The 18477-nt window shown below is 43.9% G+C and overlaps 2 protein-coding genes across 2 annotated transcripts in view; both read right to left on the bottom strand.

The window, feature by feature from the left end:
* Positions 1 to 18477, bottom strand: part of SLC9A9 (solute carrier family 9 member A9) — a 747353-nt gene that overhangs the window by 18298 nt on the left and 710578 nt on the right. The gene's annotated exons all lie outside the window — the stretch shown is intronic.
* LOC103092667 (E3 ubiquitin-protein ligase RNF113A-like) lies at positions 8819 to 10619 on the bottom strand. The gene has a single exon (XM_056808186.1). It carries the CDS (start codon positions 9804 to 9806, stop codon positions 8859 to 8861), a length of 948 nt encoding a protein of 315 aa, XP_056664164.1. The 5' UTR covers positions 9807 to 10619; the 3' UTR covers positions 8819 to 8858.

Genomic DNA, 18477 nt, shown 5'->3' with positions numbered 1-18477 from the left:
CTTTCCACTCTGCACAGACTCACACAGAAGATTATGATTCCATTCCACAATCTCAATTCCAACGTCAAGGGGTTGGAGCTCCATCCTTGTCGATTCCATTTTGTTTGGACTCCATGCATCAAGGCACTACAAGGGGGGCTAAGAAGAAGATTCTGATAAGCCAATTGGAGGGGGATGGCCAACAATGAGTACAGGGTTAATAGGGGAAGAGTTTTTGAGCACCAGAACTGACAGAGTCTATGCGATGCTCACGTCAGAGCGAAGTCCTTCATCTTTTTGGTCCTGCTTTTTTTCATCCAATAGGGATGCTGCCCCTGAAGTTGACTCGGGATTCTGTTGAATGATTCTCAGGAGACTTCAGCACCGTTGCTGTTTCTGGAAAATAGTCCGTCGTTTCCTTTAGCCCGATTCATTTCAGGATGTTCCTGGAGTTATGGAAGCTAGTAAGCAATCCCTCAAAGGTCCCAAGACCAAGTCTCCATGCCCGCCTAGCCCGTGTTCTATGTGATTCCCTGCATTGCCCTGGCTGGCGTGTAAAAGCAAGACACAGGAAGGATATTTCTGTCCTTTTCTCAGAGCGTTTCTGCCTATTGTTGGAGCGATGCCCTGCTTGCCTGTACCACAAATGGCAATGGCCAGCTTTAATAACAAGGTTTCAATCCCAGACCATTTACATGATGAAGGACCTGACACAAGGTGGGCTTCACTCGCCACCAGAAAGAGGTGGTTACTCAAGAGGCAGAAGTTTTTGTATTGTGCAAATGCTTTCATTTTTAATGTCTTTTAAGCAAATCTTTTTTAGTCCTTTCCTTTCCCTCCCTTTTCCCACTCCTACCTGGGGCTTCCTACACCCTTGCCAGTGCCCTCTGACTTGCTCATAGGCACATAGTCAGTATCAGGGCAGGATTTGAACCTGGCTCTTCTTGCATCCAAATCTAACGCTCTATTCCCCCCATGCCTTTTGGTTTCTAAAAAGTAAATACTCTTTCATGGAGAAGTAGAGTACTATAAGCCATCATTAACCTCCTAGGGTCTATGTTAGTCCCTGGCGATGCCTTCATGAGTGCCTGTGGACCCCCTGAGCTTGTCCTCCACAGCCACCACCTTCCTGAATCCTTCCCTTTGGCCTCTTCAGTCAGACAGGCTCAAATACCACCCAGATGACGGCAATGTAGCGTGTTATCTTTAAAGAGTAAACCTCGCTAGCTGGATTCAAGGAGATTATCTCTGAGCAATGAGGCTGGAACCTGTCCAGCACCTGCTGGAAGCTTCTTTCCTCCCAGAGAAAAAGTACGATGTTGGGGTGGGGAAAGAAATCTGTGACCCGGCTTGATCCATAGTCTTTCCTTTGTTCATTCATCCTTCGCTCCCATCTTTCCCACAAAAGGCAAAATAATCCACTTGTTAAAACTTTCACCCGGTGCCTAAATCGTAGGATTTCCTCCAAGAATTATAGCAAAACTGATTACCAAGTCAGTGTCTCCTCTCCTGGCTCTGCTTTTTGCCTTTCCAGAACTCAACAGCTCTCCTCAGTGGTAGTCCCTAGCCACGTGTGTATGTGGGTGTTTCTTTACCCCAGAATAACTATTTCTCTTGCCAGCTCCATTTCCCGTGGGTCAGTTCCTCCCAGGGCCAGCAAGGCAACCTTCGTTCCCTTCTCAGCTCCGTTCTCCCCTTTTCAGCTCATGGACGTATGCGTGTGTGTGTTTCCTCGTCTTTCTCCATTAGAGTAAGTGCTATTAAAATGTATTGAATCACAGGGTTGGCTTTAGATGGACTATGTGGTGTAGTTTGCCAAAAAGTCAGGTCAGGCCCTGCACTTCAATATCTCCCCAACATTATCAGCGGCTTGCTCCACAGAGGATCTATTCTTACCACCCATCCATAGACCGTAGGAGGTTAATAATGGCGTATATGGTTTTTTGTAAAAATTAATTTAATATCTAATAATAAAAATTATGTTTATGAGGTTTATTAAGGATTATTAGAAATCAAGGAATAAAGAAGATACAAAATAATAACCACGTGCCCATGGCTGATTAGTCAATTCAGAATCCCCGCACTTAGCTTACCACTAACTTCCTACATCATTGCAATGGAATGGAAGAGAGAGAGAGCATGGGAGGCATTACTGCCAGTTAAATACTAATTGTGATCTCACCCAGGTGGAGACTCAGGTGATTTTTTAGGGAATTCTGGGAAATAAATGGCTTATATTATTATACTTCTCAGTGGAAGAGTATTTACTTTTTAGAAACCAAAAGGCATGGGGGAATAGAGCGTTAGATTTGGATGCAAGAAGAGCCAGGTTCAAATTCTGAACTGATATTGACTATGTGCCTATGAGCAAGTCATGTAACACCCCCAGTTTCTTCATCTGTAAGGGGGTGACAATCCTACCTGTCCTATACCTATTCCTCAGGATTGTCTCAAGGATCCTGGCTTCCCAGAATCTCAGAGACACAAGGAACCTTCAGCAGCCACGTCGTTACAACTCCTATCCAAAAGGAATTTCTATTATAACATAATTCTGACAAATGTGAAGACCTTCAGTGGGAGAACATATATAGAAAGTACTTTTAAAAAACCAAACCTCAGTCTGGTCATTTAATGGTGGCTGTTTTATTAACATTGGTTTGAGTATTTTCAAGCCACCTTTCTATCCTGTGCCAAACAGTTGGTTAATTCAATTGAAAAAATAATGATCTCAGCCAATTTGTAACCAGTTAAACATTGACTAAACTGTCCTGGCAGCCTCTAAATAAAATTTATATAAATATATACATCTATATTCAAAAACAGTGCTAGAGGCACTGGAGAAAAGAGAAGCCTCTTTTATGGAGGTGGATAGACAATGTCTCTACAATAACTTAGTCTTAGAGGGTTGCCTGGCACCCTGAGGGGTTAGCTGATTTGCTCAGAATCACTCAGATAGTTCGCTATGTGTCAGAGGCTTGAAACAGGTCTTCCTTCCTCTTAGAGTGCCTTTGTTTGCAATCCTTTTTGCAAACATTAAAGCCCTATGTCAGTGGTGACATTATTTATTCATCGTAGATCCGGAAGGGGCCTTAGAAACCATCTAGTCCAATTCCTTCATTTTACCTATAAAATAGGGTCAACAGAGATCATCTGTGTCATTGTCAGGTGCTTTCTTTCGCTGATGGGTCCCCAGATGCCAGTAAACTAAGACAACAGTGGAAGTGTCCATCAATGCCAAGGACAATCCATTCTGCCTGCCTTCCTCCCTCTCTTTCTTTTTTTCCCCTTTGTGAATCTTAAAAACTGCTCAGACTGTACCTTAGAAGATTTGGTTAAGCTATTCTCCATTTAAAACATGGCGACCACTTATTTTTGATTTAAATCAAGACACTAAAAATTATCTGTAGTTTTGGCAATTCACAGTCTTGAAACCCACATTTTCGAGGTTACACCTTACCTTCCATCTTAGACTCAATACTGTTCATTGGTTCCAAGGGAGAAGAGTTGTGAGGACTAGGAAATGGGGGTTAAATGTCTTGTCCCACAGCTAGGAAGTGTCTGGGGTCAAATTTGAATCCAGGACCTCCAGTCCCTATGCCTGGCTCTCAGTCCACTAGTTGCCTCCTCTTCTATACAGATAAGAAACTCAAACTTAGGGGAAGGGGCTTTCCTAAGCTCAAACAGGTGGCAGAGCTGGGGTTCAAACACAGGCCTATTGGAGAACTGGTTCCTGTTATTCCACCATCCTAGTACCTTAGATGGCAACCAGCTCAGAAAAAAGATCCTACAGAAACAGGAGACAACCCAGAGGGGTGTGTAGAGTATAACCCTCCGAGGTTATGGGAAGGACAGGGACACACAAGTTTCTAAAAGGAACCCTTGGAGCAAACCAAACTTTGCCTTCCTGTATTTTTCCTTGGTGGTGATTTCCATTCTGTGGTCTCCCTGGCTTCATACTTGAAACTCTGGTCCCAGAAACAATGGTAAGGGTTTATGGTAATACTTTCCCTTGCCTCCCTCTACCCAGAGGGGTAGAACTTCCCTGGAGACTGGATGTCTTTGATTACTGGCTCCCTTGCAAACCTGTGCCTCTCTCTCCCACTGGCCCCAACCCACCCACCCCTCTATTTTTTCCTTCCATCCCCTGAAACCACTTTGGTTGATTCTTTCACTCTTGAGTTGCAAGATTAAGTGACTGAGTGTTTAGATAAGGTACATTCTGTCCCAGGACAAAACAGTCTTCTATGCTAAGGAGCTGGGCCCCATTCAAGGTGAGCATAAAACTCCCATTACCAAGTTATGTGTGTGAAAAGAGAAGGGAAACAGACCTAAATTCACCTTCTGTGCTGGTGAGCCTCTGTAGCTCAGCTCAAATAGCTCAATCCAGCCACGCTGCTGAGAAGACGCACTTTCTATGAGAAAACTCAACAATTTTACTGGCAAGAACACATCTGATCCTTCTATTAAGGACGATCTCAAGGCGGCCAATTAGGGAAGGCCTCATCATGCGCTTATTTGCTCTCTGTAAAAATAATAAAACAGGTTCTGGCAGTTCAATTTTTCTTATTAAAAAAAAAAAACCCACAAACCCTTCACACATTCCCAGTGTCTTTTTTGTTTGAGAATGATCTGGCTGGATGCCAGGAGCTTCCCAGCAGTGTCAGGAGCTGTCCCGATTGCCACAGAAAAGGCAAGGGGAGTAACGAAATCGTTCTATAATTTCACTCTTCCAAATTAAACCTTATATTTGCCATGATTATTTACCCTTGCTTTGTTCCTGGGAGAGGAAAGCTGAGGCAAGCTCAAAGTCTATTCATTCCTTACAGTGACATAAGTGGCACTTTCCCCCTAAACAATAATTGTCCTTTTTTTCCCCCTTTCCTTTTTAATATCCAGCTATTGCTAGTGTTTCTTTGAAGGAATGGGCACTTAATGCCAAACCCAATTCAGATTTTTTTCCCCTTTGGACTCTATTTGAAAGCCAGTTCAGCTTATTGCCCTTAGGGAAAACAGAACTGATTATTTTGGTTTAGTAGAAAAAAATGCCAGGAGTCTTGGATTAAAAATTCCCCTTTTGCCAGTTTCTAATTGGGTCACTTTGAGCAAATCTTTTTGCCTCTAGTAGCCTCAATTTCCTCATCATTAAAATGGGGGCAATGGGATAATCTCCAACCTCAATCTCTTTCTTTGGGGGGTAACTGTGGAATAGGATGGACGGTGGAGAAAACCAGATCTGAAGTCAAGTCCCACTTTGACCTGTATTGATTATGTGACCTTGGACAAGTCACTTAATCGACTTAAGTCACTTTTATTGTTTAATCTCCTCCTTGGATCATATCATGCCAATACTGTCCACGGGGTTTTCTTTGCAAAGATACTGGAGTGTTTTGCTATTTCCTTCTCCAGTGAATAACTGCTAAATGGTGTTGTGTTAAAATGTTCCTCTGAAATGATCATGTCTAGAAGGGGGTACCCATCAGACAAGGATACTCTGGCAGCACCATTTTGTGACATGAAGTAACAATCATTTTTAGCTATCGATTCTTCAATACCTTGGGGTACATTTGACACTAAGAGGAGGAGGTAGAAGGCATACTCGATTTCAATTACAATGGATAACTGTCTGAATAGCATCTTGTGTATATTTTTCCAAGACACAAATGAGCTCAGATTAGGTTTAAACTCTTGCATATATCTACTCACTAACAGTTTGTTAAAACTGAAGTCAGTTTGTTAAAACTGAAGTCAGAGGTATCAACCCTTTTTTCCTATAACATAACTAAGTCTTAGAGGAAAATGTCTGTTGGATGTGTCTTGACAACAGAGTACCACAAGAACCAATCTCATCATCATAAAACATGTCTATGAAGGACCAATGCTTTTTATTTGGTCCTTGAATGGGCTCCAAGGAAGGAAATTCAATAAGTGGATCCTATGTGATTACAGCCACCATCTCTGCTTCATCTTTTCCCTACCTTTCTCACCAGGATACTTCTGTCACACCAAGGGCAAGCTTCTCTAAGACTCAATTCATCAACAAACAACAATTAAGTGCTTACTACAGAGGAGGAATGGTGGTAGGTGTTGGGGTTATGAAGACAAAAAAGGAAAGATCCCACACCCCAGGAGCTTTAAAATGGGTGGTTTGGGGGAGTACTTTGCAAACCACAAAGAAGTGCCCTGGTTGAGTGGTTGAACCCACAGAGGGACGCATGTCACTCTCTCTGAGAAAATTTAATCATCAGTAAACAGAACAGGTGGTCAAGATGCATGTGAGTAACCAGGCATGACAAGTGAGAAAAAAACTAATGATGATCTCTGTTTAAATACTCAACATTTAGCGGGGCCAACCTTGTCCTCTCTTCATGCACATTTTTGCTTTGCTAGATATGAAGATTCAGTTTGCCATTTTAGCTATCTCCTTGTTGCTGGCTGCTGTCAGATAAGGAATAGAGCAGGGACCATTTGGAGGGCAGACATTAAAAGATGCCAGATGGGGGAAAATATCTGAAAAATTCATACCCATTATCTTCAGGGATCCTTGCTGAGAATGCCTCTCAATTCCTTGTCTCATTTTATATGTCATATCCTATCTCTGGATCTACAGTGCTGGTGAAGTGAGAACAAAAGCCCTCAGTGGATCAGTCAATATTTTGCATTATTCTTGCAAATATTTATCTTCATTAGACCTCCATTTAAAAAAAGTGACACTATATGTATACATTTGTGTTTCCTAAAGGAACTGATAAAACATCCAATACTATTCTTCATGCAATGCTGGTATAATTTAACTCCCATTCTCTAGGTTGGTGGTCTCCAAAGTCCTCAAAGAGTGAACAGGTTCACTAGTGTGGTTTTGAACTGATTTCAAAGGGAGTGTGACCAACCATTTTGAAGCTGGGAAGCTGGGTCACATCCTGGGCCTGCCAATTTGGGGGATTGTATCCAATACCACATCTATTCTTCTCTCTCCAAATTTCTCTTCTCTAGCTTCCTGCAACCACAGGGACACTGCAAATAGTACAAGACCCCAACACCTACTGGTTTCTGGGCTTGTCATTCTGTTTTTTAGTGCTCCCAATCACCCACAGCAGCAGCTTCAGAGGTGCCGGGGCAAAATCTTCTTGCCCATTCCCCAGATCTTAATGACTTTAGTAGGTACCTTCTGGTTGAAAGTTATGTATTCAGGGCTACTGTCTGGAAAGTGTTCACTCCTTTTGATCCCATTTTGGATGGGATAGAATGAATAAAGCATAGATTATGATCTGTACTAAAGATAGCACCTTATCTTTACCTTCAAATCTATGTTCCTTCCAAGCTTCCCTTTTAATACTGTGGTCATCATTCTTTAAATCACTTAAATTCTCACAACCCCAAGATATCTTTGACTTCTTCCTTACTTTCTCTCACCCCTTAGAGTCAATCAGTTACCAGATCTTGTCTTTTCTGTCTTCACATATCTAACAGCTGTCTTCTCTCCAATCATACACCCACCACCCAAGTTCAGGGCCTCATCATTTTTCAAATGGCCTATTGCAATAGCCAGCTAATTGGGTTCCCTGCCTCAAGTTCCTTCCCTGTCCAATTCATTTTCCACACAGCTGTCAGTCCATTTTCCTAAAGCTCACTCCACTCCCCTTCTCAAGAAATTCTACTGGTTCCTTATTGACTCTAGCATCAAATATTTATTTTTATCTTTTTCCTATTTTAATTTCTATTTTCATGCATATTTTATAATGTACATCTTAATAATCTGTAAAACCCCTAAGAAAATCTATACATATTGGAGGCTGAAAGCACCCCACTTCTTTAGTGAGAGGGGTGAGTGATTAAAAAGAATCGGAGACTGTTGCTTTAGCTGGTCAGCCTTTTCTTTAGTACAATAATACTAGGCTCACAACAAGACCCTCATTTGTACAGTTTTACCATCTATAAAATGCTTTCCCTTGTAGTATCTCATTTGACCCTTATAACAATTTTTTGAGAGGAACAGTTGTGGGTATTATGAAGTTTTATACTCAAGGAACCTAAGGGGTGAAGGGACTTGACAGATGTTACAGTAACTCCTCAATGGCAGAGCCTGCAGTTGGAATTATAGTGGATAGTTCTGGTCCCAGAGTTGAAATCCTGCTTCTAGCCTTACATTGGATATGCCATACTTACTAGCCATAGGACAAATCAGTAACCTCTCACAGCCTTAGCTTCTTCATTTGTTAAATGGTGATAACAACAGCATCTACCTCAAAGGGTTGTGGGCATTAATGAAATACATCCTTATGCATATTCAATCATGCATATATATTATATCATACATATTATATATTCACTGCTTGTATCTCTTTATCTGCCCATCCACTTACCCATCTATACCCACTTATCCATCAAGCTATCTACCCAGCTATCCATCTGTATCTATCATCTATCCACCCCCATCCTATCTTCCTAAACATCCCTCCACCAACCCAAACACCTATGTATCTATCATCTATGCACCCACTTATCCATCTATGAATCGATCTACCCATCTATTCATGTATCTATTATCTATCCACCCAATTATTTATCCCTCCACCCACCTATCCGTCTAAGTATCTCCCCCAAGTACATATGTGTCTGCAGGTTATTCCAAATGCTTCAAAGAGCAGTGACTTGGGTCACAGTGCTATGTATGTGATCCCGGGGAGCCCCTACCTACTCCCTGTGTCCCCCAAGTCTTAGTGCTGTTTTAGGCCGACACTCCCGGGGCTCTGCAGACCCTCCCAGTAAATACAAGGCTCTCAGTTGGCCAGCCGCCTTTGGCCCTCTGGTCTCCCCAAGTGAACACTGGAGCTCTTGAGTGTTTAATTAAAGGCAGAGAAATCTTTTATTGGCAGGCTGCACTAGAACTGGTTGAGGAGGGTGGCGGTGGGCCCAGGGTCCTGGGCGGTTGAGGGCTGGCCTCGGGGACCATAGCGGCGGCGGAGCTGGTCCAGGAGGCCTCGGGCTGGGTTGAAGACTCCGTGGGTCTGGCGCTCGCAGACATAGCAGCGTGGAGAGGTGCGATAGTGGCTCAGAGCGCAGGCCTCGCAGAAGTAATGCTTGCACTGGGTCACGACGGGGCTGCGGAACGCCTGGCGGCAGATGAAACACTTGGCGGGTAGGCTGCTATCGGGGCCTGGGCTCACATCATAGGCCTCGTCGACGCCCCCGTAGCGGCCTTCGTCGAGTTCGCGCTCGATTTGCCAGCCATGCTTGTAGTCGGAACGGTCGTGCAGGAACTTGCAGCTGTCACCGAAGCCGCAGAAGCCGGTCTCCTTGTAGTCTTTGCAGATGTCAGGCTGGTAGTCCCAGCGCACGGTGGCGCGCAGGTGCTCGGGCGCGCGGATAGGCCCCTTGCGTCCCGCACCCGTGCCCTTGGCCCTAGCCTGGCCTCCGCGTTCAGGCTCCCGGGCCGCGTCCAGCTCGTAGCCCGCCGTGGCGCCCATGTCCTCGGGCCCGGCCGGCTTGGCTGAGCGGCTGGATGGGTAGAGCACGCCCATGGCCAGGGCGCGGGCCTCGGCGTCATTGTTGCCAGACGCAGCCGCCCCATGGCCGCTGGCCCCACGGCTACTCTGGACCATGGGTCCGAGGGCAGCCCGCTTCCGGTAGGGCCGAACCACAGTGGCCGGGCCCTCCTCACTGCTGCTGCTGCTGCTGCCGCCACCACCACCACCACCATCGGGCCGCCCTTCCCCGGCCCCGCGTCTTCGCCGGCGACCCGCAGGGGCCTGGCGGCTGGACTTCTTGAAGAGGAAGGGGCAGAGCGGCCCTGAGGACGCAGATGAGGACGAGGGCCTGTCCTCAGCCATGGCGGGAGGAGGGGGAGGAGCCTAGCAGCAGCCTGGGCTCAATCCCCGCCTCGTCCGGGATCATAGTTCAGAGCCAATGAGAGCAGAGGGTGGGTGTTAGGTCACGTGGTCCAAGCCTGGGAGGGTGGGGTGTGAGGAGCAGTCAACAGCCAGGGAGGAGAAATAATTAGCAATAAAGTAGCTCTTTAGACCTAGGTGCATAAGAGGATCAATCCACAGTAAACCCTTATCTTCCCCCTTAGATTCAATACTGTGTATTGGTTCCATAGCAGAAGAGCTTTGCCGGCTAGGCAATGGGGGTTCAGTGACTTGCCCAGGGTCACACAGCTAGGAAGTGTCTGAGGCCAAATTAAAATCCAGGACCTGACTGTCAATCCATTGAGTCACTTTAGCTGCCCCTGCTGATGTCTTAATTTGTGAATAAATGGATTGAAGTGAGACAGAGTTGCACAAGGCCATCAGCCTCACTCTCCCTTCTAGTCAGTCAAGTCCAGGATCAAGAAAGAGTCAAAGTGACCAGCCATGGCCCGGGGGGTGCCGTGGGTCACCGTAGCATCTTCAATGCCTGACCAAGTGTGCCATGGCGCCTGCTTCAATCACCATCATGGCACCCAGCCCTCAGAGGTGTCCGTCCCACATATTTATGTGGGCTGAACTGTACTACCAGTCCTGCTGTGAACAACCAAAGGAACAAGGGAACAAGAAGCGGCTGATTAGAAGGGGGCCACCTTTCAGATAAGCCATGAGTCCCTTAGATTTACAATTATGAGAAAACTGACATCAGCCTTTAAACGTAACTGAGGCCCTTATTGGGGGCTGGGGGGGTCTCTGGACCACAAGTACAGGGGGTTCAGTTTCCCAGGCACACAGGACTAGGTTCAAACAAGGCTCAGTTTCCACAACTCATCGCCTTCCTTAGACAGCACAGAAAAGAGCACAACTTGCCTGAAAGTTGCCTTAGGGAATGTTCCACATCCTTAGCATCCCTTTACTTCAGGTTTGCTCCCTCTCAGTGGGCAGAGTGGCCCATCGCTTCCTTGGAAGCACAGACCAACAAGTGCCCAAACTAGTGACTCCTTCCTCAGTTAGTAAAGGCGAAAAGCAGCATTCCCGAGACCGTATAGCCAGTTTGCTCACCACCTTTGCTTTTGCTTCCCTTACTAACGTATAATACGGACTAGCTAACTGTCTGTAGCTGCTCTGCTACTGTGTTCTCTTACAATAAAATGTGTTTCCTTGCATTGAGCCAGTTTGAGCCGTCCGTCAACTCTTTGGATGAGACCCTAATATGTCTCTATATTCCTACATTTATATTGCTTAAGTCATGACATATAGTCAGTCATATATGTGAATGTATGTGTATTATATATGTTTATTGAGAGAGAGGGGTTCAGAGAGGGACTACTATTCTACCCTCATTTTACAGATGAGGAAAATGAGGCAGATTTTATTGAGCCTTGCTGAGGATTCTAGCTCTCAGCATCGACTTCTTTTTGACATCAGTTACAGCAACAACAACAACAACAACAATAATAATAAGCATATAGGGGCTTCCCAATCAGGGGTCTGGGAGGCGAGGACTTGTAAAGTACAGCTAGCATTTATGTAGCCCAAGGGGTCTTAGCCTTTTTGGTGTCAAAGCAGACCTCTTCTGGGCAGGCTGGCGAAACTTTTGGAGCCCTTTTAACAGTAGTGTTTTATATACAATTAACTAGATAGAATTCCAAAGGAACCTAAATACATTGAAATATAGTCAGCAATATATGTTAGGGACCCCTTGAATAGCCCTTTGAGACTTACAAAGCATTTTATGTATGGCTTCTCATTTGATTCTCACAGCAATTATTATTGTCCAGTTCACAAAAAACCCCTTCAAGGCAGAGGTTATTGTTTATCACCAGTTGACAGATGAGGAAACGGAAGCAGAGAGATTGTGTGACTAAGGGGGAGATGTGGCACATACCACGCAGCTAGTAAATAGTTGAGGCAGGATTTGAACTCATATTTCCCCAGCTATCCACTGAGCTACCTAACTGCTAATGTAAAGTGAGTAATGGGGAATATTTGGTAAAGAAGAAAAATAAACCAGCACCAAGCAAAGAAATAATTCATTAATTATAGCAATGTTGGGAAAATAACTTAAAAAACAACCCTTGCCTTCTGTCTTTGAATGGATACTAAGAATTGGTTCCAAGACAGAAGAGAAGTATGGGCCAGGCAACTGGGGTTAAGTCACTTACCCAGGGTCACACAGCTAGGAAGCATCTGAGGTCACATCTGAACTCAGGACCTTCTTTCTCTGGGTCTGAGATGACCTTCTTAAAACCAAAATCCATGGAAGATACATATTTTTCAAATAATCCTTAACAAGACCATTTGATGAGATGCTCCAAGTTGTTTCAGCTACTTTGCCCCATTATACATCTTAACAAATGGTAGACAACATTTTCTTTTGTACCTGCTCTGGTTCCAGATCTCTTTGGTCTTTGTTATAAAGATCAATAGAAACACCACATGATTGGGATACAGGAGGGAGAGTGAGCTAGTCTTAGAGCCAGGAAGACCTGGATACAGGAGGGAGAGTGAGCTAGTCTTAGAGCCAGGAAGACCTGGGTTCAAGTTCTGCCTCTCACACAAACTGGCTATGTGACCCCAAGCTAGCGACTTAGCCTCTTGGTGTGCGGAGTCAGTTTGTTTTACTCTAAATTACAGAGTTGCTCGAATAGATATTTTCCTTGTCTGGGATTTTGCTATCTCAGTGAAATCCCAGGTCCAAGTCCCTATCCACATTCGAGTGAAATTTTCCACAAGTCTACTCTTGTGGATAGAGTCAGTCTTGGGGAGGAGAGGTCCTGGGTTCAAATCTGACCTCAGATATTTCCTGTATCTGTGTGACCCTGGTCAAGTCACCGAACCCCTATTGCTTAGCCCATAGTGCTTTTCTGCCTGGGAACTAATACTTAGTATTGACTCCAAGACGGAAGGTAAGGGTTTAAATAAAACAAAACAAAACAAAACACAAAAGGATACTGTTAAGGGAAAACAGTTGTGGGTTGGAGAGAAAACTATGATTCTAAAAAATACTAATTAGGAAATGACGAGAACCCCTTCACTTCTTGTATCTGAAGTAACTAGTGATCCAGTGCTTGGCACGTAACAGTCTCTTCATCAATGGCTGGTTGCTCTGTACAGGCTTTGATGCTTTTGTTGAGTCAGTGAAGACCTCTAATAAGATGCTAAGATCCAAATAGCCAGAGAGTTGCTTCTTACGTAGGTCCAATGCTTCAATTAGTGGGTTTTCCCCAGAAGGTCTCAACGTTCTTACAAATCCTTGTTACTTAAATAAAATTTTTCCTCATTCGTATTCTGGCTCTTACTAAGGAGAACTTTTCTGGGAAAAGGGCTCTGATTGGTTTGTTTTTGTTCCCCCTGGGGTGAGCCAAATACTTTTAATGTGTGTGGGAGTGGACATTAGATCCATCTCCTGCTGACCATGCATACTCAGAGGAGAAATGGAACATTTCTCACTGAATGGAATTGTTATGAGTGACAGGCCAACTAAGGAAAATCACTTTCAATTTTTCTTTTTTTGTTTAAACGCTTGATTATGATGATTGCAATTCTATCTCGTTGTAAAAAGGAAAATGAAAAAAAAAAGACTAATAAAGCTAAACCTGATACTACTGTGAGTAACGAAAACCAAAGGAAATATCACACTTTATAAAATCCCAACGCCCCCAGGTTTCCTGGTGTTGCTGTGGGAAAATAAAAATACATTGAGAGCCCTGCGGCTTTTTATTTTCAGGGTCCAGGCAGTCTTCTCTTTTAGCCTTGTTTCCAAATGCTTGGCTAGGCTGTAGGTCATCCTTAACGCATTAGGAAATGAGTGGGAGCTTGACCCTGAACTTTGGGATTCCTTGCTTTGTGAGCTAAGGCAGAGTCCTGAGAGGGATCCCTTAGGCGAACGGGATCATTGGAGACAGGCATCTGCTCTTACAGGACGCTTAGAACTTAACCAGATGTTTTCCAAGCAAAGAATGTTCTCATTGCTATAGAATGGATGAAGCCTGTGGCTGCCTCCTACCGGCTATTTTGTTTCAGTAGGAGTGGGGTCATCGTTGACATCACAGAATTGCATGTATAGTTTTTTCAGCCTCTCAGACCATGATCAAGATGAATACTAATCATAAAAATGCCATCATCAGAGGCAATAGATATGTTATGAGGCAATTAAGTAAGAGGACTACAGGGAAATCTGGGAAGAACTTGACAAAATAATGCAAAGTGAAAAAAAAAAGATCCAGAAAAATGGGATACGGATTATGAAGAAAAAAGAATGAGGATGAGTGAAGGATCATCAGACCTTGATATTTAATCCTAATTTAGTTTAAGATTAATATTAAATGAAATAATTTAGGATAAACATTAAATTAAATTAAATTTAGAATTAATTCCAATCTTTAAGGGCTTTTTAGAAGTCAAGATTTTGACTTGGGGAAGGAACTTAAAAAAGACTTTTGAAAAATACCTCTTTTGGTACAATTGACGTCTTCCCTAATGCTATCTATTTTTATTCCATGCATTTAGATGTTCATTCTATCCATGCTAAGATTCAAATGACCTTAATTTTTTAAAGTAAATTGGAGAGGCACACAAGGAAAAACATTTGACTATTGACCACGCAGTATTCCAAGGGAAACACAAACATACCACATGAGCTCCTGACTGATTGTCCTTCTCAGGGATACAGAGGTCAGAGCTTCGCACAACACTGTGCAAGGCAGGAAGGATAAAGCTGAGGTTCTGTGAGCTTCTCAGACATGCCTTTGAGTTCCTGACTCTCACTATAGCACTTTCAGTCTCTCAAGAGTTGGACTAGACTGAGCAGGATTTGCCAGCACTGAAGGCAGTACAGAACCGGCTTCAATATGTGCGTTAACCCAAGCAGATTGGGGCAATCTCAGCATCATCTCGTGTGCACAGCTCCAGCTAGGATATCCTTTGTTCTGCGAATACAGGCCAGGCTCTGCAAAACGTGTCTCCAAAGTCTTGGTGCAGGCGAAAACTTTAGGTGCCCTCTATAGTCTGTAAATTTTATCGCATCTACGGGGAAGCGAGGTCTCGAAAACAGTCTCCAAGGACATAAAAAACCCTTCTGGGGATAGATACAGACTCCGGATTAGGAAGTAAATATATCAGTAATGCTTCCCCTTGGCAATGGGAATGTATGTTTTTCCAGGAGCTAATTGGGAACATTTGGAAGGTGTGGGGGGCCCTTGAAACAGAGATGGGAATCAGAACCTTTTCCTTTTACCAAGCAACCCAACACTCTGAGGGAAGGACTTTGGGGATAGCTTGTGACAGGCAAATTAAACCACCACCATCTTTTCTCTGCTGCCATCTCTGAGATCGAGATGGAGACAGCCCAAGACTCTGAACCCAGGAGCCACGGGGCCAGCAATTTCTTTTAGACCCCCCCAGTTCTGCTTCCAGCTTAGCTCCTGCAGCCACTGTGTGGAGAAGTGGGGCCAGCCAGTTTACCAGCTGCCAACCAGCTGTTACCCAAGGGGCAGGCAAGCCTTTCTAGATGAAGCAGCAAGTTACCCCCGAGGAAGACGTAGGACATGTTTCCTATTTGTTCAGGTCAAGGTACCAACCCCACTTCTACCACTCTGTGTTCTTGTACCCTAATGGATATTCCTCCTAACTGTGAACACAAGACCACTGGCCCTGCTTCCAGCCTGGCCCCATCAACGAAGAGGGACATCCCTGTGGAGAGCTTCAATGGCTGGACCAGTCGCCGCTGATGGACAGATAAACCCCAAAGCCCTGGGAATGGCAGCTCCTTCCTCAGTCCTCCCCATTCCCAACTGTCCGCCTCCCTTCTCTCTGGCAGAGCTCCCATTGCCTTTATCTTGGCAATTAACTCCTTGGAGAGGTAGTCTGGCCATTGCATCTCCAGGCACTGCAGCCACGGCTAATGAAAACCCAGGAGGGAAAGTTCTTGCCACCAGAGTCCTTGGCACGGACACGTAGCTCAACGTCAGAAACGATTATGGTTTTTATCAGTGGAAATGATAGTAAAGATCACGCATAACCATCTGCTTTGTGGCTGTACCCTAAGGACCATGGAACCTTTGCATCTGATGTGCAGCTGAAAACTTCCATATGGGTTGTCTCCCTCATTAGAATGTGAGTTCTTAGAGAGCAGAGATTTTTTTTTCTTTTCCATTTGTCACTCCAATGCTTAGCACAGTGTTTTGTACAGTGCTTAATGAATGCTAATTATTAATGGTTGTCCCTATATATCTACTGAAGATTAGTGATTGGAAACCACTTGATGCCTGCTAAGAAGACCAGCTAGGGACTGGGAGTTAAGGCAACCTCACTTTAGATGGATGGTTCATTTAGGATGGAGAGGGAACTATGAAGTCTGAGCTGTGAATTTCGGGTCTGTTTCATGGGCAAAAAGTCATGCAATTCTCTGCTTCCCCAAACAAGTAAGGGAGATGCATGGCTGGCCCCACTGCCTTTAGAAATTCTTTCCATGCTCTTTCCATTCTTCTCTTTGTCCTACTTCCCCCTTTTCTTGTTTTGTTGAATATTAGGAGATCGTTTTGTTTTCTTATTGTTTTTAACTTTTCAACCCTGATGGTTCTGGAAAGAGCTAAGTAGTAAAACCTTCCTGACTTGACAGTGGGTGAATAAAAGATGAAATAATTGACTGAAGATACAAAGGTTTGAGCTTCTGGGTATTTAGATGTATTACTCAGTGTATAACAAATCGGGACCTAGGGCTGAACCTAGAATATAGGGAGACTAATATAAGTGAAAAACAATCAAATAAGGCTAATTAATTAAAAGGAAATGACCAGTTTACACCATTAGGTAATCTGATTTCTAATTGAAGGGAAGATTAGAGACTTTTCAAGTTGAGAGAGGAAGAACAAACAGGTGAAATTCCCTGAATTAACAAAAAGAAATGTCGTAGTCTCCCCGCAAATGTCTGTCAATCATCAAAAGAACATGGAAATAATAACTGTACAGTGCCAGTTTTCAGATAAGACATATGGGTAGCTTGAGATGTACAACTGTGTGAAAACTGCTTGCAGCAATCTTTGGGTCTGACTGGATTTCTGGCCAGCATAATCTAAATCTTTGGTTAAGGCTCTTTAAACAGTAGGCAGAGGTGGTCCAGCTTCCTTCCCAGCCACATGGGACTAGGTTCAAATAATGCAATAAAATTTCCTCCCCCAACTCCCATAACGGAATACAATTTTCTCACAAGACAGAAATTAGAGAAGACCTGTAAAGGGAACTGAGCTCGCTACAGAACTGAGTCACAAGATGCAGTCAGTATGATTCACTCAATTCCCAGAATTAACCACTCACTGTTCTAATCCCCTCAGGACCCTCCACAGGATTAGTCCATGTATCATGGATTAAGCTGACGCCACGAGGATCTCTGTTGGTGATGATCCACTGCCAGTCTAATGGTGAGGGTGGGGCAGGGCAATCTCCAAGCCTGATCCTGTCCCACATTTATGAATTTGGTAATAGACAATTGGATGAGTACTTGGAAGAGGAATGAGACCTCTGAGCAGGAGCCCAAGTCAAATGGAAGATTAATTGGAATCAAAGCACTAGAAGGAATGAACCTCTCCATCCACTCCTCCAGGGTATTTGTCAGGTTATAGCATTTTAGATTTAGAGCTTAGAAGTAGCTAGGGGATATCATGATACACAGAGTACTGGGTCTGGAGTCAGGAAGACCTGAGTTCAAATGAGGCTTTAGACACTTATTAGCTGTATGATCCCAGGCAAGCCACTAAATCTGTTTGTCTCATTTTTCTTAAGCGTTAAGACTGTAAGGATAATTTTAGGGTTGTGACCTAATCTAAATTAATTTGGTCTCCAGAGAAAATCCCAAATAAAATATCCAAGTCAGTTTGGAAATTTATGGTGATTTTAATGAATATAGAGGGAAGGAATTAAGGAGAAGAGAGAGAAAGAGGGTATAGGATTTCTCCTGCCTGGCCTGTGCCAGGGGGAGTTGAAAGACCTCCGCCACGAGGTCTTTGAAAATGGGTATAATAGCCTCTGTCTTGCAAGTTTGGCAGAATTGGATCAAATGAAATAATATTTGAAAAGTACTTCCCACAGTGCCCAACACATAGTAGTTGCTTAATAAATGCTTATTCCCTTCCTCCCTTCTCCTACTTCCCTCCTACTCCCATATAAGTGATCTTGGATGCTATTTTACTGAAGAGGAAACTGAGGTCTAGAGTACAACAGCTCGGTGATTTGCTCATGCATTTAGGGAATGTCAGAGGTAGGATATGAACACAGGTCTGATTCCACAGTTCATACTCATTTCTTTGTATTGTGTTGGTTCTAACTTCTTGCTTTCAGGTAGAGGGAATATCTCAATCAATTGGATCAAAGGCAAATAGGTCCTGGTGTAATGGAAAGGATATTGAACTGAATCAAGGAATCTGAGTTCTACTCATGGTTTTCCATATCCTGTCTGAGTCACCTTGATTCTGTCACTTAAAGTATATGATGCATGAGGATTGGCTGGTAAGCTGAAGAGTATCCAGAAGAGAGAAGGACTTGAGTCCATGACATAAGGGGATCAGATGCAAGAAATGGGAATGTTTAGTCCTGAGAA

This window comes from Monodelphis domestica, chromosome 8 (genome assembly GCF_027887165.1).
Source record: "Monodelphis domestica isolate mMonDom1 chromosome 8, mMonDom1.pri, whole genome shotgun sequence".
Classification (NCBI taxonomy): domain Eukaryota; kingdom Metazoa; phylum Chordata; class Mammalia; order Didelphimorphia; family Didelphidae; genus Monodelphis; species Monodelphis domestica.
Note: the sequence above shows the minus strand (reverse complement) of the source record. Positions and strands in the feature narration are given on the sequence as shown.

What these genes read in the sequence shown, in the direction of transcription:
- LOC103092667 (XM_056808186.1), bottom strand. Translation starts at nt 9,806, where the DNA reads ATGGCTGAGGACAGGCCCTCGTCCTCATCTGCGTCCTCAGGGCCGCTC.